The sequence below is a fragment of the Pseudophryne corroboree genome, unplaced genomic scaffold (assembly GCF_028390025.1).
Source record: "Pseudophryne corroboree isolate aPseCor3 unplaced genomic scaffold, aPseCor3.hap2 scaffold_1361, whole genome shotgun sequence".
Taxonomy (NCBI): domain Eukaryota; kingdom Metazoa; phylum Chordata; class Amphibia; order Anura; family Myobatrachidae; genus Pseudophryne; species Pseudophryne corroboree.
In genome coordinates, this window is record NW_026967987.1 from 50130 (window position 1) to 74797 (window position 24668).

At 43.2% G+C, this 24668-nt stretch overlaps 1 protein-coding gene across 2 annotated transcripts in view; it reads left to right on the plus strand.

Annotated features, from left to right (window-relative positions):
• LOC134995072 (dedicator of cytokinesis protein 3-like) overlaps nt 1-24668 on the plus strand; it is an 84822-nt gene that overhangs the window by 33310 nt on the left and 26844 nt on the right. For both annotated transcript variants that reach the window (XM_063951050.1, XM_063951048.1), the window contains one exon: nt 3234-3316. In XM_063951050.1, the coding sequence (XP_063807120.1) occupies nt 3234-3316 (83 nt within the window). The remainder of the gene's footprint in view (nt 1-3233; nt 3317-24668) is intronic.

Genomic DNA, 24668 nt, shown 5'->3' on the forward strand with positions numbered 1-24668 from the left:
GGGGTTGGTGCAGTAGTATAGTGGAGGGTGGGACTGGTGCTGTAGAATAGTAGATGGTGGGGCTGGTGCAGTAGTATAGTGGAGGGTGGGGTTGGTGCAGTAGTATAGTGGAGGGTGGGCTGGTGCAGTAGTATAGTGGAGGGTGGGGTTGGTGCAGTAGTATAGTGGAGGGTGGGACTGGTGCAGTAGAATAGTGGAGGGTGGGGTTGGTGCAGTAGTATAGTGGAGGGTGGGGTTGGTGCAGTAGTATAGTGGAGGGTGGGACTGGTGCTGTAGTATAGTGGAGGGTGGGGTTGGTGCAATAGTATAGTGGAGGGTGGGACTGGTGCTGTAGTATAGTGGAGGGTGGGGTTGGTGCAGTAGTATAGTGGAAGGTGGGGCTGGTGCAGTAGTATAGTGGAGGGTGGGGTTGGTGCAGTAGTATAGTGGAGGGTGGGTTGGTGCAGTAGTATAGTGGAGGGTGGGGTTGGTGCAGTAGTATAGTGGAGGGTGGGACTGGTGCAGTAGAATAGTGGAGGGTGGGGTTGGTGCAGTAGTATAGTGGAGGGTGGGGCTGGTGCAGTAGTATAGTGGAGGGTGGGGTTGGTGCAGTAGAATAGTGGAGGGTGGGGTTGGTGCAGTAGTATAGTGGAGGGTGGGGTTGGTGCAGTAGTATAGTGGAGGGTGGGACTGGTGCTGTAGTATAGTGGAGGGTGGGACTGGTGCTGTAGAATAGTGGAGGGTGGGGTTGGTGCAGTAGTATAGTGGAGGGTGGGACTAGTGCTGTAGTATAGTGGATGGTGGGACTGGTGCTGTAGTATAGTGGAGGGTGGGCTGGTGCTGTAGTATAGTGGAGGGTGGGGTTGGTGCTATAGTATAGTGGAGGGTGGGACTGGTGCTGTAGTATAGTGGAGGGTGGGACTGGTGCAGTAGAATAGTGGAGGGTGGGGTTGGTGCTATAGTATAGTGGAGGGTGGGGTTGGTGCTATAGTATAGTGGAGGGTGGGACTGGTGCTGTAGTATAGTGGAGGGTGGGGTTGGTGCAGTAGTATAGTGGAGGGGGGGACTGGTGCTGTAGTATAGTGAAGGGTGGGGTTGGTGCAGTAGTATAGTGGAGAGTGGGACTAGTGCTGTAGTATAGTGGAGGGTGGGACTGGTGCTGTAGAATAGTAGAGGGTGGGGCTGGTGCAGTAGTATAGTGGAGGGTGGGGCTGGTGCAGTAGTATAATGGGGAGGGGGCTGGTGCTGTAGTATAGTGGAGGGTGGGGTTGGTGCAGTAGTATAATGGCGAGGGGACTGGTGCAGTAGTATAGTGGAGGGTGGGGTTGGTGCAGTAGTATAGTGGAGGGGGGGACTGGTGCTGTAGTATAGTGGAGGGTGGGGTTGGTGCAGTAGTATAGTGGAGGGTGGGGTTGGTGCAGTAGTATAGTGGAGGGTGGGACTAGTGCTGTAGTATAGTGGAGGGTGGAACTGGTGCTGTAGTATAGTGGAGGGTGGGACTGGTGCAGTAGTATAATGGGGAGGGGGCTGGTGCTGTAGTATAGTGGAGGGTGGGGTTGGTGCAGTAGTATAATGGCGAGGGGACTGGTGCAGTAGTATAGTGGAGGGTGGGGTTGGTGCAGTAGTATAGTGGAGGGGGGGACTGGTGCAGTAGTATAGTGGAGGGTGGGGTTGGTGCAGTAGTATAGTGGAGGGTGGGACTGGTGCAGTAGAATAGTGGAGGGTGGGGTTGGTGCAGTAGTATAGTGGAGGGTGGGGCTGGTGCAGTAGTATAGTGGAGGGTGGGGTTGGTGCAGTAGAATAGTGGAGGGTGGGGTTGGTGCAGTAGTATAGTGGAGGGTGGGGTTGGTGCAGTAGTATAGTGGAGGGTGGGACTGGTGCTGTAGTATAGTGGAGGGTGGGGTTGGTGCAGTAGTATAGTGGAGGGTGGGACTGGTGCTGTAGTATAGTGGAGGGTGGGGTTGGTGCAGTAGTATAGTGGAGGGTGGGACTGGTGCTGTAGTATAGTGGAGGGTGGACTGGTGCTGTAGTATAGTGGAGGGTGGGGTTGGTGCAGTGGAGGGTGGGACTGGTGCTGTAGTATAGTGGAGGGTGGGCTGGTGCTGTAGTATAGTGGAGGGTGGGGTTGGTGCTATAGTATAGTGGAGGGTGGGACTGGTGCTGTAGTATAGTGGAGGGTGGGACTGGTGCAGTAGAATAGTGGAGGGTGGGGTTGGTGCTATAGTATAGTGGAGGGTGGGGTTAATGCTATAGTATAGTGGAGGGTGGGACTGGTGCTGTAGTATAGTGGAGGGTGGGGTTGGTGCAGTAGTATAGTGGAGGGGGGGACTGGTGCTGTAGTATAGTGGAGGGTGGGGTTGGTGCAGTAGTATAGTGGAGGGTGGGACTAGTGCTGTAGTATAGTGGAGGGTGGGACTGGTGCTGTAGAATAGTAGAGGGTGGGGCTGGTGCAGTAGTATAGTGGAGGGTGGGGCTGGTGCAGTAGTATAATGGGGAAGGGGCTGGTGCTGTAGTATAGTGGAGGGTGGGGTTGGTGCAGTAGTATAATGGCGAGGGGACTGGTGCAGTAGTATAGTGGAGGGTGGGGTTGGTGCAGTAGTATAGTGGAGGGGGGGACTGGTGCTGTAGTATAGTGGAGGGTGGGGTTGGTGCAGTAGTATAGTGGAGGGTGGGACTAGTGCTGTAGTATAGTGGAGGGTGGAACTGGTGCTGTAGTATAGTGGAGGGTGGGACTGGTGCAGTAGTATAATGGGGAGGGGGCTGGTGCTGTAGTATAGTGGAGGGTGGGGTTGGTGCAGTAGTATAATGGCGAGGGGACTGGTGCAGTAGTATAGTGGAGGGTGGGGTTGGTGCAGTAGTATAGTGGAGGGGGGGACTGGTGCTGTAGTATAGTGGAGGGTGGGGTTGGTGCAGTAGTATAGTGGAGGGTGGGACTAGTGCTGTAGTATAGTGGAGGGTGGAACTGGTGCTGTAGTATAGTGGAGGGTGGGACTGGTGCAGTAGTATAATGGCGAGGGGACTGGTGCTGTAGTATAGTGGAGGGTGGGACTGGTGCTGTAGTATAGTGGAGGGTGGAACTGGTGCTGTAGTATAGTAGAGGGTGGGACTGGTGCTGTAGTATAGTAGAGGGTGGGACTGGTGATGTAGAATAGTGGGGAGGGGACTAGTGATGAATAGTGGGGGTCTAGCCATGCTGCAGAACAATTGATTAACTTTCTCTCTCTCTCTCTCTCTCTCTCTCTCTCTCTCTGAAGGTCATTACGCTCTGCACTTTGATGCTTTCCACCCCACTGTGGGGGATGGGGCTCCGGCGCTACCTACAAGATCTTTGCGCAAGGTATCAGTCTATAAATATGTGTTTCCTGCATAACCAGCTCTTGTATACTGCATGGTATATAGATCACATCATGTTCCCCGCTCTGCATAGAATCATCCTCAACTTCTCACTGGCTGTTTTGTACTTTGTAAATGTCTTCCAGAGTGAATTGTTGTGTTACAGAGCAGTGAAATATTACTACATGTGAAATGCGTTACAGTGCAGTGAAATATTACTACGTGTGAAATGCGTTACAGAGCAGTGAAATATTACTACGTGTGAAATGCGTTACAGAGCGGTGAAATGTGTTACAGAGCAGTGAAATATTACTACGTGTGAAATGCGTTACAGAGCAGTGAAATGCGTTACAGAGCAGTGAAATGCGTACAGAGCAGTGAAATATTACTAAGTGTGAAATGCGTTACAGAGTAGTGAAATGCGTTACAGAGCAGTGAAATCTGTTACAGAGAAGTGAAATGTGTTTCTCTTACATCCTAGAGGATGCTGGGGTCCACATTAGTACCATGGGGTATAGACGGGTACTTTGGGAGCCACTGGCACTTTAAGAGTTTGAGAGTGTGGGCTGGCTCCTCCCTCTGTGCCCCTCCTACCAGACTCAGTTTAGAAAATGTGCCCGGAGGAGCCGGTCACAGCTAGGGGAGCTCCTAGGAGTTTTTCTAGTTTTATTATTTTCTGAGTTTGTTAGGTTACAGGAAGGCTGCTGGCAACAGCCTCCCTGCTTCGTGGGACTTAGGGGCGGAGTAGGAATCAACTTAATGAAGAGTTAATGGTTCTCTATCTCCACTGAGCTCCTGAGGGTGCTGATCGCAAGCCCACGAGGCGACTGCTCACTCCCGCAGTACGGCCGTCACCCCCTAACAGAAGCAGAAGAAAGAAGAGTGGTGAGTACAGCGCCGGCGGTCCGGTTAGTGGGTCACCGGCGGGAATGGCCGCACAAGGGTGGGAGCGCAGTTCTGCAAGGCTGCGCTCCATGAAGGCTCAGCAACATGCATATGTAGACGCTGCTGAGGGGCGTCCTGGGCCAGCGCGTTCACCCTAACACTGGTAAAGCAGCTAACGGGCTAATCCCGCTGTTAGCACCAAAGACCACAGACCAGTATAATCTCATTGTGCGGGAAGCCGCACGCCATTACAGGAGGCCGGTCTTCTCCTCAGAGCGGATCCAGCTCTCACCAGCTCCATTTTCTCCCTGCAGAACGCTGAAACAGGATGCTGATAGGGAGCGCTGACTCCCACTTAACTCCAGTTGCTGCGGTACCAGGGTGTTATAGACGGGGGGAGAGTGTAGTACTAATTAACCTATTAAGGTTGGTTAGTTAGCGTCGGGCTTTTATCATAATAACTGCTCGCTGGGGCGCTTTGTGGCTGGCTCCTTATACTCTGTGACTCTTTGAAGGTGCTCTGGGGGGGGAAACTGTGTCTGACATTTTCCTGTATATGTGTGTGTGTGTGTGTGTGTGTGTGTGTGTGTGTGTGTGTGTGTGTGTGTGTGTGTATATATCCACATTACCATGTCTAAGCACTCTGTATCATGTGCTGCAGAGTGTGTATCTTCTCCTGAGGAGTCTATTCCATGTACTCAGGACTGCAATGTGCTGCCTCAGCATTCTGAATCAGAACCCCCATGGGTGGATTCTTTAAGGGGAATGATATCCCAGATTTCATCAAGGATGTCACATAATGAGAAAGAGACGCAGTTTTTGAGAAAATCTGTAGAAGGGTTGCAGCAGTCAGCTCCCACTACTTCCTCGAATACCCCACCTACATACCCACAAAAACGTACACTTGCCCAGATAATGCAAGCTGACACTGATACCGACTCTGATACAGGGGACGGTGAGGGGGATATGCGGGGGAGGGGGGGGGGGGGGGGGAATTGGAGATGCATCACTCGCTAATGGGGTGCAACTGACGATTGAAGCCATTAGGGATGTTTTACATATTACTGAGAAGGTACCTGAACAAGTAGAGGAATCTTATTTTACGGAAAATAGGAAATCCTCCCTCACCTTCTCTGTTTCTAAGGAGTTAAACTCTTTATTTGAAAAATCCTGGAAACAGAGAAAAAATTCCAGATCCCTAAAAGAATTCTCATTGCTTTCCCATTCCCTGGGGAGGATAGAAAGAAGTGGGAAAACCCCCCTATAGTAGACGCTTCTGTATCTAGGTTGTCTGAAAAGGTGGTTCTACCTGTCCCTGGTTCAACCGCCCTAAAAGAGCCGGCTGACCGCAAGATTGAGACTACACTCAAATCACTATACACTGCTACAGGCGTGACTTTAAGGGCCACCATTGCTTGTGCGTGGATTTCTAAAGCCATAGTAAAGTGGTCAGGCACATTACTAGAGGACTTAGATACTATGGATAGAAGTGACATTGAATTGTTTTTGCGTCACATACAGGATTCTGCTGGTTTCATGGTGGAGGCCATGAAGGACCTTGGCATGCTGAATGCGAGGGCTACTTCCATGGCGATCTCGGCACGCAGAGGACTCTGGCTACGCCAATGGACTGCGGATGCAGAATCAAAGAAAAGTGTGGAGAACCTACCCTTCACAGGTCAGGCTCTGTTTGAGGACGCATTGGATGCGTGGATCTCCACGGCAACTGCGGATAAGTCAACATTTCTCCCCTCAGCAGCACCACCGACTAGGAAATCTTATACTACGTCTACACTGCAGTCCGTTCGGACCGCAAAATTAGAAAAATCCAAATCCCCTTCCACCTTCTTTAGGGGTGGTCGAGGAAAATCCAAAAAACCTGCATCATCAGGTTCTCAGGAACAGAAACCAGGTTCTGCTTGCTCAAAATCTTCAGCATGACGGTGGACCTCCCAGCCTGGAGATCAGGCAGGTGGGAGCGAGATTAAAAGATTTCAGTCACATCTGGGTATCATCATGCCTAGACCCCTGGGTGACAGACATTGTTACACAGGGCTACAGACTGCAGTTTCAAGAACTCCCACCTCAGATTCTTCAAATCAGGCTTACCTGTTTCGCTGACAGAAAGTGCTATCCTGCAGGAAGCAATTCAAAAATTGGTCCGAACCAATGTCATTGTTACAGTTCCACCTCACACAAGGGTTATTACTCAAACCTGTTTGTGGTACCGAAACCGGACGGTTCGGTAAAGCCGATTTTAAACCTAAAGTTATTGAACCCCTACTTGAAGGTATTCAAGTTCAAGATGGAGTCTCTGAGAGCGGTGATCTCAGGTCTGGAATTCCTAGTATCCCTGGATATCAAGGATGCGTACCTTCACATTCCGATCTGGCCGCCTCACCAGACCTATCTAAGGTTTGCACTACAGGATTGTCACTATCAGTTCCAGGCACTGCCTTTTGGCCTCTCCACAGCACCGAGGGTGTTCACCAAGGTCATGACAGAGATGATGCTACTCCGCAGGCAAGGAGTGAACATAATTCCATATCTGGTACGATCTGTTGATAAAAGCATCTTCCAGGGAGAGGTTGTTGCAGAGTATTACTCTCCCAACTCAACTACTCCAGGATCATGGGTCCTGAACCTTCCAAAGTCACATTTGGAGCTGACAAGGAGACTGCCTTTCCTGGGGATGATACTCGACACAGAAGTGCTGAGGGTGTTTCTACCGGTAGAGAAAGCGTTGGTGATCCAATGAATGGTACGGGATGTCCTGAAGCCAGCCGGGTATCGGTTCATCAGTGCATTCGCCTTCTGGGGAAGATGGTAGCCTCCTACGAGGCTCTTCAGTATGGAAGATTCCATGCGAGGTCCTTCCAACTGGATCTCCTAGACAAATGGTCGGGATCACATCTTCACATGCACCAGCGGATATGCCTGTCGCCGAAAGCCAGAATTTCTCTCCTCTGGTGGCTGCAGACTTCTCACCTACTCGAGGGCCGCAGGTTCGGTATTCAGAATTGGATCCTTCTAACCACAGATGCAAGTCTCAGAGGTTGGGGAGCAGCCACCCAAGGGGAAAAGTTCCAAGGAAGGTGGTCAAGTCTGGAATCCATCCTTCCAATAAACATTCTAGAACTAAGGGCCATAGACAACTGCCTTCTACAAGTGGTGCATCTTCTGCAAGATCAGGCAATTCAGGTCCAGTCGGACAATGTAACAGCAGTTTCCTACATAAACCGACAGGGCGGAACGAAGAGCAGAGCGGCAATGTCAGAGGTGACAAGAATCATCCTCTGGGCAGAAAAGCACGCGGTGGCGCTATCAACGATCTTCATTCCGGGAGTGGACTTCCTCAGCAGACATGATCTCCATCCAGGAGAATGGGACCTCCACCCGGAGGTGTTTGCAGAAGTGACAAGCCGATGGGTTGTACCTCAGGTAGACATGATGGCCTCTCGCCTCAACAAGAAACTTCAGAGGTACTGTTCTAGGTCGAGAGACCCACAGGCAGTGGCGGTGGACGCACTGGTAACTCCGTGGGTGTTCCAGTCAGTGTACGTGTTTCCTCCACTTCCACTCATCCCAAGGATTCTAAAATTAATAAAAAGAACAAGAGTTCAGGCGATCCTCAATGCTCCGGACTGGCCAAGTAGGGCTTGGTACGCGGATCTTCTGGAATTACTGCTGAAGGATCCGAGGTCCCTTCCTCTTCGCGAGGACCTTCTGCAACAGGGGCCGTTCACCTATCAAGACTTACAGTGGCAACGTTTGATGACATGGATGTTGAACGCCAGATCTTAGCTCAGGAGGGCATTCCGAAAAAGGTAATTCCTACCCTGATACAGGCTAGGAAGGGAGTAACGTCTAAGCATTACCATCGGATTTCGAAAAAGTATGTGTCTTGGTGTGAAGCCAAGAAGTTTCCAACGGTGGAGTTTCAACTGGGACGGTTTCTCTTTCTGCAAGCAGGTGTGAATGTGGGCCTACGCTTGGGCTCCATAAAAGTCCGGATTTTGGCCTTGTCCATTTTCTTCCAGAAACAATTGGCTGCCCTCCCTGAGGTTCAGACATTCTTGAAAAGGATTCTGCACATCCAACCACCCTTTGTGCCTCCTTGGGATCTTAATGTGGTGCTGCGTTCCTGCAGTCGGATTGGTTTCGAACTTTTGCAGGAGGTGGACATCAAGTTTCTTACGTGGAAGGCGGTCACAATGTTGGCATTGGCATCTGCTAGACGTGTGTCTGAATTGGGGGCTTTGTCATGCAAGAGCCCCTACTTGATTTTCCATGAAGATAGAGCTGAACTCAGAATGCATCAGCAATTTCTTCCAAAGTTGGTGTCAGCTTTTCATATCAACCAAACTATTGTGGTGCTAGTGGCCACTGACTCCTCAATTACCTCAAAGTCCTTGGATGTGGTGAGGGCTTTGAAGATTTATATGATGAGAACTTCTCGTCACAGGAAGTCGAATGCTCTATTTGTCCTTTATGATCCCAACAAGGTTGGGTGTCCTGCTTCTAAGCAGACGATTTCTCGCTGGATCAGGTTTAGTATCCAACATGCTTATTCTACGGCAGGTTTGCCGTGTCCAAAATCTGTTAAGGCCCACTATACTCGTAAAGTGGGTTCTTCCTGGGCGGCTGGCTGAGGTGTCTCGGTTTTACAGCTTTGCCGAGCAGCTACTTGGTCAGGGTCGAACACGTTTGGTAAGTTCTACAAGTTCGATACTTTGGCCTCTGAGGACCTTCAGTTTGGTCAGTCAGTTCTGCAGGAACCTCAGCACTTTCCCTCCCGTACTGGGAGCTTTGGTACATCCCCATGGTACTAATGTGGACCCCAGCATCCTATAGGACGCAAGAGAAAATAGGATTTTAATTACCTACCGGTAAATCCTTTTCTCGTAGTCCGTAGAGGATGCTGGGTGCCCGCCCAGCGCTTCGTATTCCTGCATTATTACTTAGTTGTTGGTTCAGCCGTTGCTGAATCGTTCCAAGTTGGTTAGCTTGGCTTTCCTTTTGTTGTACGTGTGAGCTGGTGTGAATCTCACCACTATCTGTGTATTTCCTTCTCTCGTATGTCCGTCTCCTCGGGCACAGTTTCTAGACTGAGTCTGGTAGGAGGGGCATAGAGGGAGGAGCCAGCCCACACTATTAAACTCTTAAAGTGCCAGTGGCTCCCAAAGGACCCGTCTATACCCCATGGTATTAATGTGGACCCCAGCATCCTCTACGGACTAGAGAAAAGGATTTACCAGTAGGTAATAAAATCCTATTTTCAGAGCAGTGAAATGTGGTACAGAGCAGTAAAATGTGTTACCGAGCAGTGAAATGTGTTAATAAGTGTGTAATGCATTACAGAGCAGTGAAAGTGTTTTACAGACCAGTGAAATGTGTACCGAACAGTTAAATGTGTTACAGAGCAGTGAAATGTGTTACTAAGTGTGTAATGCGTTACAGAGCAGTGAAATGTGTTACTAAGTGTGTAATGCGTTACAGAGCAGTGAAATGTGTTACAGAGCAGTGAAATGTGTTCCTAAGTGTGTAATACATTACAGAGCAGTGAAATAGCAGTAAAATGCGTTACAGAGCAGTGAAATGTGTTACTAAGTGTGTAATGCATTACAGAGCAATGAAAGTGTTTTACAGACCAGTGAAATGTGTTACCGAACAGTTAAATGTGTTATAGAGCAGTGAAATGTGTTACAGAGCAGTGAAATGTGTTACTAAGTGTGTAATACATTACAGAGCAGTGAAATAGCAGTGTAATGCATTACAGAGCAGTGAAATGTGTTACAGAGCAGTGAAATGTGTTACTAAGTGTGTAATGCGTTACAGAGCAGTGAAATGTGGTACAGAGCAGTAAAATGCGTTACAGAGCAGTGAAATGTGTTACTAAGTGTGTAATACATTACAGAGCAGTGAAATAGCAGTGAAATGTGTTACTAAGTGTGTAATGCATTACAGAGCAGTGAAAGTGTTTTACAGACCAGTGAAATGTGTTACCGAACAGTTAAATGTGTTACAGAGCAGTGAAATGTGTTACTAAGTGTGTAATGCGTTACAGAGCAGTGAAATGTGTTACTAAGTGTGTAATGCGTTACAGAGCAGTGAAATGTGTTACAGAGCAGTGAAATGTGTTACTAAGTGTGTAATGCATTACAGAGCAGTGAAATGTGGTACAGAGCAGTAAAATGCGTTACAGAGCAGTGAAATGTGTTCCTAAGTGTGTAATACATTACAGAGCAGTGAAATAGCAGTGAAATGTGTTACTAAGTGTGTAATGCATTACAGAGCAGTGAAAGTGTTTTACAGACCAGTGAAATGTGTTACCGAACAGTTAAATATGTTATAGAGCAGTGAAATGTGTTACTAAGTGTGTAATACATTACAGAGCAGTGAAATGTGTTACAGACCAGTGAAATGTGTTACTAAGTGTGTAATGCATTACAGAGCAGTGAAATGTGTTACAGAGCAGTGAAATGTGTTACTAAGTGTGTAATGCGTTACAGAGCAGTGAAATGTGGTACAGAGCAGTAAAATGCGTTACAGAGCAGTGAAATGTGTTATAGAGCAGTGAAATGTGTTACTAAGTGTGTAATACATTACAGAGCAGTGAAATAGCAGTAAAATGCATTACAGAGCAGTGAAATGTGTTACTAAGTGTGTAATGCATTACAGAGCAGTGAAATGTGTTACAGAGCAGTGAAATGTGTTACTAAGTGTGTAATGCATTACAGAGCAGTGAAAGTGTTTTACAGACCAGTGAAATGTGTTACCGAACAGTTAAATGTGTTATAGAGCAGTGAAATGTGTTACTAAGTGTGTAATACATTACAGAGCAGTGAAATGTGTTACTAAGTGTGTAATGCATTACAGAGCAGTGAAATGTGTTACAGAGCAGTGAAATGTGTTACTAAGTGTGTAATGCGTTACAGAGCAGTGAAATGTGGTACAGAGCAGTAAAATGCATTACAGAGCAGTGAAATGTGTTATAGAGCAGTGAAATGTGTTACTAAGTGTGTAATACATTACAGAGCAGTGAAATAGCAGTGAAATGCAATACAGAGCAGTGAAATGTGTTACTAATACCCCTTTTCCACTAGCTCAAAAAACACGGGTAAATGCACGGGGGCGCGCATTTACCCGTGTTTTTGGCAAGTGGAAAAGGGTCAACCCGGATCAAGTGACCCGTGAATCCTACCCGGCTATTTACCTGGGTAGGACACGGGAATGATCCGGGTAGGGTGTAGTGTAAACGGGAGCCGTGTCGATGCGACACGGCTCCCGTTTATACTGTATGGATGGGCGGCGCTGGGAGATCATGTGATCTCCCTGCGCCGCCCCTGCCGTGTAGCTAGAAGCGTCACCAACCCGGCATATGCCGGGTTGTGACTGCTGATGGGAAAGGGACCGAGCACGGGTCGCAGCAGGGGGCAGCTCCCGTGTCAGGCTCCCGGCTGCGACCCGTGCTCGTAGGTGTAAAAGGGGTATTAGTGTGTAATGCATTACAGAGCAGTGAAATGTGTTACAGAGCAGTGAAATGTGTTACTAAGTGTGTAATGCGTTACAGAGCAGTGAAATGTGTTACAGAGCAGTGAAATGTGTTACTAAGTGTGTAATGCGTTACAGAGCAGTGAAATGTGGTACAGAGCAGTAAAATGCGTTACAGAGCAGTGAAATGTGTTATAGAGCAGTGAAATGTGTTACTAAGTGTGTAATACATTACAGAGCAGTGAAATAGCAGTGAAATGCATTACAGAGCAGTGAAATGTGTTACTAAGTGTGTAATGCATTATAGAGCAGTGAAATGTGTTACAGAGCAGTGAAATGTGTTACTAAGTGTGTAATGCGTTACAGAGCAGTGAAATGTGTTACTAAGTGTGTAATGCATTACAGAGCAGTATAATGTGTTACAGAGCAGTGAAATGTGTTACTAAGTGTGTAATGCATTACAGAGCAGTGAAATGTGGTACAGAGCAGTGAAATGTGGTACAGAGCAGTAAAATGCGTTACAGAGCAGTGAAATGTGTTACTAAGTGTGTAATGCATTACAGAGCAGTATAATGTGTTACAGAGCAGTGAAATGTGTTACTCAGTGTGTAATGCGTTACAGAGCAGTGAAATGTGTTATAGAGCAGTGAAATGTGTTACTAAGTGTGTAATACATTACAGAGCAGTGAAATGCGTTACTAAGTGTGTAATGCATTACAGAGCAGTGAAAGTGTTTTACAGACCAGTGAAATGTGTTACCGAACAGTTAAATGTGTTATAGAGCAGTGAAATGTGTTAATAAGTGTGTAATGCATTACAGAGCAGTGAAAGTGTGTAATGCATTACAGCGGTTTTACAGACCAGTGAAATGTGTTACCAAACAGTTAAATGTGTTACAGAGCAGTGAAATGTGTTACTAAGTGTGTAATGCGTTACAGAGCAGTGAAATGTGTTACTAAGTGTGTAATGCGTTACAGAGCAGTGAAATGTGTTACTAAGTGTGTAATGCGTTACAGAGCAGTGAAATGTGTTACAGAGCAGTGAAATGTGTTACTAAGTGTGTAATACATTACAGAGCAGTGAAATAGCAGTGAAATGCGTTACAGAGCAATGAAATGTGTTACTAAGTGTGTAATGCATTACAGAGCAGTGAAATGTGTTACAGAGCAGTGAAATGTGTTACTAAGTGTGTAATGCGTTACAGAGCAGTGAAATGTGGTACAGAGCAGTAAAATGCGTTACAGAGCAGTGAAATGTGTTACTAAGTGTGTAATACATTACAGAGCAGTGAAATAGCAGTGAAATGCGTTACAGAGCAGTGAAATATGTTACTAAGTGTGTAATGCATTACAGAGCAGTGAAAGTGTTTTACAGACCAGTGAAATGTGTTACCGAACAGTTAAATGTGTTATAGAGCAGTGAAATGTGTTAATAAGTGTGTAATGCATTACAGAGCAGTGAAAGTGTTTTACAGACCAGTGAAATGTGTTACCGAACAGTTAAATGTGTTACAGAGCAGTGAAATGTGTTACTAAGTGTGTAATGCGTTACAGAGCAGTGAAATGTGTTACTAAGTGTGTAATGCGTTACAGAGCAGTGAAATGTGTTACAGAGCAGTGAAATGTGTTACTAAGTGTGTAATGCGTTACAGAGCAGTGAAATGTGGTACAGAGCAGCAAAATGCGTTACAGAGCAGTGAAATGTGTTCCTAAGTGTGTAATACATTACAGAGCAGTGAAATAGCAGTGAAATGCGTTACAGAGCAGTGAAATGTGTTACTAAGTGTGTAATGCATTACAGAGCAGTGAAAGTGTTTTACAGACCAGTGAAATGTGTTATAGAGCAGTGAAATGTGTTACTAAGTGTGTAATACATTACAGAGCAGTGAAATGTGTTACAGAGCAGTGAAATGTGTTACTAAGTGTGTAATGCATTACAGAGCAGTGAAATGTGTTACAGAGCAGTGAAAAGTGTTACTAAGTGTGTAATGCGTTACAGAGCAGTGAAATGTGGTACAGAGCAGTAAAATGCGTTACAGAGCAGTGAAATGTGTTATAGAGCAGTGAAATGTGTTACTAAGTGTGTAATACATTACAGAGCAGTGAAATAGCAGTGAAATGCATTACAGAGCAGTGAAATGTGTTACTAAGTGTGTAATGCATTACAGAGCAGTGAAATGTGTTACAGAGCAGTGAAATGTGTTACTAAGTGTGTAATGCGTTACAGAGCAGTGAAATGTGTTACTAAGTGTGTAATGCGTTACAGAGCAGTGAAATGTGGTACAGAGCAGTAAAATGCGTTACAGAGCAGTGAAATGTGTTGTAGAGCAGTGAAATGTGTTACTAAGTGTGTAATACATTACAGAGCAGTGAAATAGCAGTGAAATGCATTACAGAGCAGTGAAATGTGTTACAGAGCAGTGAAATGTGTTACTAAGTGTGTAATGCATTACAGAGCAGTATAATGTGTTACAGAGCAGTAAAATGTGTTACTGAGCAGTGAAATGTGTTACTAAGTGTGTAATGCATTACAGAGCAGTAAAATGCATTACAGAGCAGTGAAATGTGTTATAGAGCAGTGAAATGTGTTACTCAGTGTGTAATGCGTTACAGAGCAGTGAAATGTGTTACAGAGCAGTGAAATGTGTTACTAAGTGTGTAATACATTACAGAGCAGTGAAGTAGCAGTGAAATGCGTTACAGAGCAGTGAAATGTGTTACTAAGTGTGTAATGCATTACAGAGCAGTGAAAGTGTTTTACAGACTAGTGAAATGTGTTACCGAACAGTTAAATGTGTTATAGAGCAGTGAAATGTGTTCCTAAGTGTGTAATACATTACAGAGCAGTGAAATAGCAGTGTAGTGCATTACAGAGCAGTGAAATGTGTTACAGAGCAGTGAAATGTGTTACTAAGTGTGTAATGCGTTACAGAGCAGTGAAATGTGGTACAGAGCAGTAAAATGCGTTACAGAGCAGTGAAATGTGTTATAGAGCAGTGAAATGTGTTACTAAGTGTGTAATACATTACAGAGCAGTGAAATAGCAGTGAAATGCATTACAGAGCAGTGAAATGTGTTACTAAGTGTGTAATGCATTATAGAGCAGTGAAATGTGTTACAGAGCAGTGAAATGTGTTACTAAGTGTGTAATGCGTTACAGAGCAGTGAAATGTGTTACTAAGTGTGTAATGCATTACAGAGCAGTATAATGTGTTACAGAGCAGTGAAATGTGTTACTAAGTGTGTAATGCATTACAGAGCAGTGAAATGTGGTACAGAGCAGTGAAATGTGGTACAGAGCAGTAAAATGCGTTACAGAGCAGTGAAATGTGTTACTAAGTGTGTAATGCATTACAGAGCAGTATAATGTGTTACAGAGCAGTGAAATGTGTTACTCAGTGTGTAATGCGTTACAGAGCAGTGAAATGTGTTATAGAGCAGTGAAATGTGTTACTAAGTGTGTAATACATTACAGAGCAGTGAAATAGCAGTGAAATGCGTTACTAAGTGTGTAATGCATTACAGAGCAGTGAAAGTGTTTTACAGACCAGTGAAATGTGTTACCGAACAGTTAAATGTGTTATAGAGCAGTGAAATGTGTTAATAAGTGTGTAATGCATTACAGAGCAGTGAAAGTGTGTAATGCATTACAGCGGTTTTACAGACCAGTGAAATGTGTTACCAAACAGTTAAATGTGTTACAGAGCAGTGAAATGTGTTACTAAGTGTGTAATGCGTTACAGAGCAGTGAAATGTGTTACTAAGTGTGTAATGCGTTACAGAGCAGTGAAATGTGTTACTAAGTGTGTAATGCGTTACAGAGCAGTGAAATGTGTTACTAAGTGTGTAATACATTACAGAGCAGTGAAATAGCAGTGAAATGCGTTACAGAGCAATGAAATGTGTTACTAAGTGTGTAATGCATTACAGAGCAGTGAAATGTGTTACAGAGCAGTGAAATGTGTTACTAAGTGTGTAATGCGTTACAGAGCAGTGAAATGTGGTACAGAGCAGTAAAATGCGTTACAGAGCAGTGAAATGTGTTACTAAGTGTGTAATACATTACAGAGCAGTGAAATAGCAGTGAAATGCGTTACAGAGCAGTGAAATGTGTTACTAAGTGTGTAATGCATTACAGAGCAGTGAAAGTGTTTTACAGACCAGTGAAATGTGTTACCGAACAGTTAAATGTGTTATAGAGCAGTGAAATGTGTTAATAAGTGTGTAATGCATTACAGAGCAGTGAAAGTGTTTTACAGACCAGTGAAATGTGTTACCGAACAGTTAAATGTGTTACAGAGCAGTGAAATGTGTTACTAAGTGTGTAATGCGTTACAGAGCAGTGAAATGTGTTACTAAGTGTGTAATGCGTTACAGAGCAGTGAAATGTGTTACAGAGCAGTGAAATGTGTTACTAAGTGTGTAATGCGTTACAGAGCAGTGAAATGTGGTACAGAGCAGTAAAATGCGTTACAGAGCAGTGAAATGTGTTCCTAAGTGTGTAATACATTACAGAGCAGTGAAATAGCAGTGAAATGCGTTACAGAGCAGTGAAATGTGTTACTAAGTGTGTAATGCATTACAGAGCAGTGAAAGTGTTTTACAGACCAGTGAAATGTGTTATAGAGCAGTGAAATGTGTTACTAAGTGTGTAATACATTACAGAGCAGTGAAATGTGTTACAGAGCAGTGAAATGTGTTACTAAGTGTGTAATGCATTACAGAGCAGTGAAATGTGTTACAGAGCAGTGAAAAGTGTTACTAAGTGTGTAATGCGTTACAGAGCAGTGAAATGTGGTACAGAGCAGTAAAATGCGTTACAGAGCAGTGAAATGTGTTATAGAGCAGTGAAATGTGTTACTAAGTGTGTAATACATTACAGAGCAGTGAAATAGCAGTGAAATGCATTACAGAGCAGTGAAATGTGTTACTAAGTGTGTAATGCATTATAGAGCAGTGAAATGTGTTACAGAGCAGTGAAATGTGTTACTAAGTGTGTAATGCGTTACAGAGCAGTGAAATGTGTTACTAAGTGTGTAATGCATTACAGAGCAGTATAATGTGTTACAGAGCAGTGAAATGTGTTACTAAGTGTGTAATGCATTACAGAGCAGTGAAATGTGGTACAGAGCAGTGAAATGTGTTACAGAGCAGTGAAATGTGTTACTAAGTGTGTAATGCGTTACAGAGCAGTGAAATGTGGTACAGAGCAGTAAAATGCGTTACAGAGCAGTGAAATGTGTTACTAAGTGTGTAATACATTACAGAGCAGTGAAATAGCAGTGAAATGTGTTACTAAGTGTGTAATGCATTACAGAGCAGTGAAAGTGTTTTACAGACCAGTGAAATGTGTTACCGAACAGTTAAATGTGTTACAGAGCAGTGAAATGTGTTACTAAGTGTGTAATGCGTTACAGAGCAGTGAAATGTGTTACTAAGTGTGTAATGCGTTACAGAGCAGTGAAATGTGTTACAGAGCAGTGAAATGTGTTACTAAGTGTGTAATGCATTACAGAGCAGTGAAATGTGGTACAGAGCAGTAAAATGCGTTACAGAGCAGTGAAATGTGTTCCTAAGTGTGTAATACATTACAGAGCAGTGAAATAGCAGTGAAATGTGTTACTAAGTGTGTAATGCATTACAGAGCAGTGAAAGTGTTTTACAGACCAGTGAAATGTGTTACCGAACAGTTAAATATGTTATAGAGCAGTGAAATGTGTTACTAAGTGTGTAATACATTACAGAGCAGTGAAATGTGTTACAGACCAGTGAAATGTGTTACTAAGTGTGTAATGCATTACAGAGCAGTGAAATGTGTTACAGAGCAGTGAAATGTGTTACTAAGTGTGTAATGCGTTACAGAGCAGTGAAATGTGGTACAGAGCAGTAAAATGCGTTACAGAGCAGTGAAATGTGTTATAGAGCAGTGAAATGTGTTACTAAGTGTGTAATACATTACAGAGCAGTGAAATAGCAGTAAAATGCATTACAGAGCAGTGAAATGTGTTACTAAGTGTGTAATGCATTACAGAGCAGTGAAATGTGTTACAGAGCAGTGAAATGTGTTACTAAGTGTGTAATGCATTACAGAGCAGTGAAAGTGTTTTACAGACCAGTGAAATGTGTTACCGAACAGTTAAATGTGTTATAGAGCAGTGAAATGTGTTACTAAGTGTGTAATACATTACAGAGCAGTGAAATGTGTTACTAAGTGTGTAATGCATTACAGAGCAGTGAAATGTGTTACAGAGCAGTGAAATGTGTTACTAAGTGTGTAATGCGTTACAGAGCAGTGAAATGTGGTACAGAGCAGTAAAATGCATTACAGAGCAGTGAAATGTGTTATAGAGCAGTGAAATGTGTTACTAAGTGTGTAATACATTACAGAGCAGTGAAATAGCAGTGAAATGCAATACAGAGCAGTGAAATGTGTTACTAATACCCCTTTTCCACTAGCTCAAAAAACACGGGTAAATGCACGGGGGCGCGCATTTACCCGTGTTTTTGGCAAGTGGAAAAGGGTCAACCCGGATCAAGTGACCCGTGAATCCTACCCGGCTATTTACCTGGGTAGGACACGGGAATGATCCGGGTAGGGTGTAGTGTAAACGGGAGCCGTGTCGATGCGACACGGCTCCCGTTTATACTGTATGGATGGGCGGCGCTGGGAGATCATGTGATCTCCCTGCGCCGCCCCTGCCGTGTAGCTAGAAGCGTCACCAACCCGGCATATGCCGGGTTGTGACTGCTGATGGGAAAGGGACCGAGCACGGGTCGCAGCAGGGGGCAGCTCCCGTGTCAGGCTCCCGGCTGCGACCCGTGCTCGTAGGTGTAAAAGGGGTATTAGTGTGTAATGCATTACAGAGCAGTGAAATGTGTTACAGAGCAGTGAAATGTGTTACTAAGTGTGTAATGCGTTACAGAGCAGTGAAATGTGTTACAGAGCAGTGAAATGTGTTACTAAGTGTGTAATGCGTTACAGAGCAGTGAAATGTGGTACAGAGCAGTAAAATGCGTTACAGAGCAGTGAAATGTGTTATAGAGCAGTGAAATGTGTTACTAAGTGTGTAATACATTACAGAGCAGTGAAATAGCAGTGAAATGCATTACAGAGCAGTGAAATGTGTTACTAAGTGTGTAATGCATTATAGAGCAGTGAAATGTGTTACTAAGTGTGTAATGCGTTACAGAGCAGTGAAATGTGTTACTAAGTGTGTAATGCATTACAGAGCAGTATAATGTGTTACAGAGCAGTGAAATGTGTTACTAAGTGTGTAATGCATTACAGAGCAGTGAAATGTGGTACAGAGCAGTGAAATGTGGTACAGAGCAGTAAAATGCGTTACAGAGCAGTGAAATGTGTTACTAAGTGTGTAATGCATTACAGAGCAGTATAATGTGTTACAGAGCAGTGAAATGTGTTACTCAGTGTGTAATGCGTTACAGAGCAGTGAAATGTGTTATAGAGCAGTGAAATGTGTTACTAAGTGTGTAATACATTACAGAGCAGTGAAATGCGTTACTAAGTGTGTAATGCATTACAGAGCAGTGAAAGTGTTTTACAGACCAGTGAAATGTGTTACCGAACAGTTAAATGTGTTATAGAGCAGTGAAATGTGTTAATAAGTGTGTAATGCATTACAGAGCAGTGAAAGTGTGTAATGCATTACAGCGGTTTTACAGACCAGTGAAATGTGTTACCAAACAGTTAAATGTGTTACAGAGCAGTGAAATGTGTTACTAAGTGTGTAATGCGTTACAGAGCAGTGAAATGTGTTACTAAGTGTGTAATGCGTTACAGAGCAGTGAAATGTGTTACAGAGCAGTGAAATGTGTTACTAAGTGTGTAATACATTACAGAGCAGTGAAATAGCAGTGAAATGCGTTACAGAGCAATGAAATGTGTTACTAAGTGTGTAATGCATTACAGAGCAGTGAAATGTGTTACAGAGCAGTGAAATGTGTTACTAAGTGTGTAATGCGTTACAGAGCAGTGAAATGTGGTACAGAGCAGTAAAATGCGTTACAGAGCAGTGAAATGTGTTACTAAGTGTGTAATACATTACAGAGCAGTGAAATAGCAGTGAAATGCGTTACAGAGCAGTGAAATATGTTACTAAGTGTGTAATGCATTACAGAGCAGTGAAAGTGTTTTACAGACCAGTGAAATGTGTTACCGAACAGTTAAATGTGTTATAGAGCAGTGAAATGTGTTAATAAGTGTGTAATGCATTACAGAGCAGTGAAAGTGTTTTACAGACCAGTGAAATGTGTTACCGAACAGTTAAATGTGTTACAGAGCAGTGAAATGTGTTACTAAGTGTGTAATGCGTTACAGAGCAGTGAAATGTGTTACTAAGTGTGTAATGCGTTACAGAGCAGTGAAATGTGTTACAGAGCAGTGAAATGTGTTACTAAGTGTGTAATGCGTTACAGAGCAGTGAAATGTGGTACAGAGCAGCAAAATGCGTTACAGAGCAGTGAAATGTGTTCCTAAGTGTGTAATACATTACAGAGCAGTGAAATAGCAGTGAAATGCGTTACAGAGCAGTGAAATGTGTTACTAAGTGTGTAATGCATTACAGAGCAGTGAAAGTGTTTTACAGACCAGTGAAATGTGTTATAGAGCAGTGAAATGTGTTACTAAGTGTGTAATACATTACAGAGCAGTGAAATGTGTTACAGAGCAGTGAAATGTGTTACTAAGTGTGTAATGCATTACAGAGCAGTGAAATGTGTTACAGAGCAGTGAAAAGTGTTACTAAGTGTGTAATGCGTTACAGAGCAGTGAAATGTGGTACAGAGCAGTAAAATGCGTTACAGAGCAGTGAAATGTGTTATAGAGCAGTGAAATGTGTTACTAAGTGTGTAATACATTACAGAGCAGTGAAATAGCAGTGAAATGCATTACAGAGCAGTGAAATGTGTTACTAAGTGTGTAATGCATTACAGAGCAGTGAAATGTGTTACAGAGCAGTGAAATGTGTTACTAAGTGTGTAATGCGTTACAGAGCAGTGAAATGTGTTACTAAGTGTGTAATGCGTTACAGAGCAGTGAAATGTGGTACAGAGCAGTAAAATGCGTTACAGAGCAGTGAAATGTGTTGTAGAGCAGTGAAATGTGTTACTAAGTGTGTAATACATTACAGAGCAGTGAAATAGCAGTGAAATGCATTACAGAGCAGTGAAATGTGTTACAGAGCAGTGAAATGTGTTACTAAGTGTGTAATGCATTACAGAGCAGTATAATGTGTTACAGAGCAGTAAAATGTGTTACTGAGCAGTGAAATGTGTTACTAAGTGTGTAATGCATTACAGAGCAGTAAAATGCATTACAGAGCAGTGAAATGTGTTATAGAGCAGTGAAATGTGTTACTCAGTGTGTAATGCGTTACAGAGCAGTGAAATGTGTTACAGAGCAGTGAAATGTGTTACTAAGTGTGTAATACATTACAGAGCAGTGAAGTAGCAGTGAAATGCGTTACAGAGCAGTGAAATGTGTTACTAAGTGTGTAATGCATTACAGAGCAGTGAAAGTGTTTTACAGACTAGTGAAATGTGTTACCGAACAGTTAAATGTGTTATAGAGCAGTGAAATGTGTTCCTAAGTGTGTAATACATTACAGAGCAGTGAAATAGCAGTGTAGTGCATTACAGAGCAGTGAAATGTGTTACAGAGCAGTGAAATGTGTTACTAAGTGTGTAATGCGTTACAGAGCAGTGAAATGTGGTACAGAGCAGTAAAATGCGTTACAGAGCAGTGAAATGTGTTATAGAGCAGTGAAATGTGTTACTAAGTGTGTAATACATTACAGAGCAGTGAAATAGCAGTGAAATGCATTACAGAGCAGTGAAATGTGTTACTAAGTGTGTAATGCATTATAGAGCAGTGAAATGTGTTACAGAGCAGTGAAATGTGTTACTAAGTGTGTAATGCGTTACAGAGCAGTGAAATGTGTTACTAAGTGTGTAATGCATTACAGAGCAGTATAATGTGTTACAGAGCAGTGAAATGTGTTACTAAGTGTGTAATGCATTACAGAGCAGTGAAATGTGGTACAGAGCAGTGAAATGTGGTACAGAGCAGTAAAATGCGTTACAGAGCAGTGAAATGTGTTACTAAGTGTGTAATGCATTACAGAGCAGTATAATGTGTTACAGAGCAGTGAAATGTGTTACTCAGTGTGTAATGCGTTACAGAGCAGTGAAATGTGTTATAGAGCAGTGAAATGTGTTACTAAGTGTGTAATACATTACAGAGCAGTGAAATAGCAGTGAAATGCGTTACTAAGTGTGTAATGCATTACAGAGCAGTGAAAGTGTTTTACAGACCAGTGAAATGTGTTACCGAACAGTTAAATGTGTTATAGAGCAGTGAAATGTGTTAATAAGTGTGTAATGCATTACAGAGCAGTGAAAGTGTGTAATGCATTACAGCGGTTTTACAGACCAGTGAAATGTGTTACCAAACAGTTAAATGTGTTACAGAGCAGTGAAATGTGTTACTAAGTGTGTAATGCGTTACAGAGCAGTGAAATGTGTTACTAAGTGTGTAATGCGTTACAGAGCAGTGAAATGTGTTACAGAGCAGTGAAATGTGTTACTAAGTGTGTAATACATTACAGAGCAGTGAAATAGCAGTGAAATGCGTTACAGAGCAATGAAATGTGTTACTAAGTGTGTAATGCATTACAGAGCAGTGAAATGTGTTACAGAGCAGTGAAATGTGTTACTAAGTGTGTAATGCGTTACAGAGCAGTGAAATGTGGTACAGAGCAGTAAAATGCGTTACAGAGCAGTGAAATGTGTTACTAAGTGTGTAATACATTACAGAGCAGTGAAATAGCAGTGAAATGCGTTACAGAGCAGTGAAATGTGTTACTAAGTGTGTAATGCATTACAGAGCAGTGAAAGTGTTTTACAGACCAGTGAAATGTGTTACCGAACAGTTAAATGTGTTATAGAGCAGTGAAATGTGTTAATAAGTGTGTAATGCATTACAGAGCAGTGAAAGTGTTTTACAGACCAGTGAAATGTGTTACCGAACAGTTAAATGTGTTACAGAGCAGTGAAATGTGTTACTAAGTGTGTAATGCGTTACAGAGCAGTGAAATGTGTTACTAAGTGTGTAATGCGTTACAGAGCAGTGAAATGTGTTACAGAGCAGTGAAATGTGTTACTAAGTGTGTAATGCGTTACAGAGCAGTGAAATGTGGTACAGAGCAGTAAAATGCGTTACAGAGCAGTGAAATGTGTTCCTAAGTGTGTAATACATTACAGAGCAGTGAAATAGCAGTGAAATGCGTTACAGAGCAGTGAAATGTGTTACTAAGTGTGTAATGCATTACAGAGCAGTGAAAGTGTTTTACAGACCAGTGAAATGTGTTATAGAGCAGTGAAATGTGTTACTAAGTGTGTAATACATTACAGAGCAGTGAAATGTGTTACAGAGCAGTGAAATGTGTTACTAAGTGTGTAATGCATTACAGAGCAGTGAAATGTGTTACAGAGCAGTGAAAAGTGTTACTAAGTGTGTAATGCGTTACAGAGCAGTGAAATGTGGTACAGAGCAGTAAAATGCGTTACAGAGCAGTGAAATGTGTTATAGAGCAGTGAAATGTGTTACTAAGTGTGTAATACATTACAGAGCAGTGAAATAGCAGTGAAATGCATTACAGAGCAGTGAAATGTGTTACTAAGTGTGTAATGCATTATAGAGCAGTGAAATGTGTTACAGAGCAGTGAAATGTGTTACTAAGTGTGTAATGCGTTACAGAGCAGTGAAATGTGTTACTAAGTGTGTAATGCATTACAGAGCAGTATAATGTGTTACAGAGCAGTGAAATGTGTTACTAAGTGTGTAATGCATTACAGAGCAGTGAAATGTGGTACAGAGCAGTGAAATGTGGTACAGAGCAGTAAAATGCGTTACAGAGCAGTGAAATGTGTTACTAAGTGTGTAATGCATTACAGAGCAGTATAATGTGTTACAGAGCAGTGAAATGTGTTACTCAGTGTGTAATGCGTTACAGAGCAGTGAAATGTGTTATAGAGCAGTGAAATGTGTTACTAAGTGTGTAATACATTACAGAGCAGTGAAATAGCAGTGAAATGCGTTACTAAGTGTGTAATGCATTACAGAGCAGTGAAAGTGTTTTACAGACCAGTGAAATGTGTTACCGAACAGTTAAATGTGTTATAGAGCAGTGAAATGTGTTAATAAGTGTGTAATGCATTACAGAGCAGTGAAAGTGTGTAATGCATTACAGCGGTTTTACAGACCAGTGAAATGTGTTACCAAACAGTTAAATGTGTTACAGAGCAGTGAAATGTGTTACTAAGTGTGTAATGCGTTACAGAGCAGTGAAATGTGTTACTAAGTGTGTAATGCGTTACAGAGCAGTGAAATGTGTTACTAAGTGTGTAATGCGTTACAGAGCAGTGAAATGTGTTACAGAGCAGTGAAATGTGTTACTAAGTGTGTAATACATTACAGAGCAGTGAAATAGCAGTGAAATGCGTTACAGAGCAATGAAATGTGTTACTAAGTGTGTAATGCATTACAGAGCAGTGAAATGTGTTACAGAGCAGTGAAATGTGTTACTAAGTGTGTAATGCGTTACAGAGCAGTGAAATGTGGTACAGAGCAGTAAAATGCGTTACAGAGCAGTGAAATGTGTTACTAAGTGTGTAATACATTACAGAGCAGTGAAATAGCAGTGAAATGCGTTACAGAGCAGTGAAATGTGTTACTAAGTGTGTAATGCATTACAGAGCAGTGAAAGTGTTTTACAGACCAGTGAAATGTGTTACCGAACAGTTAAATGTGTTATAGAGCAGTGAAATGTGTTAATAAGTGTGTAATGCATTACAGAGCAGTGAAAGTGTTTTACAGACCAGTGAAATGTGTTACCGAACAGTTAAATGTGTTACAGAGCAGTGAAATGTGTTACTAAGTGTGTAATGCGTTACAGAGCA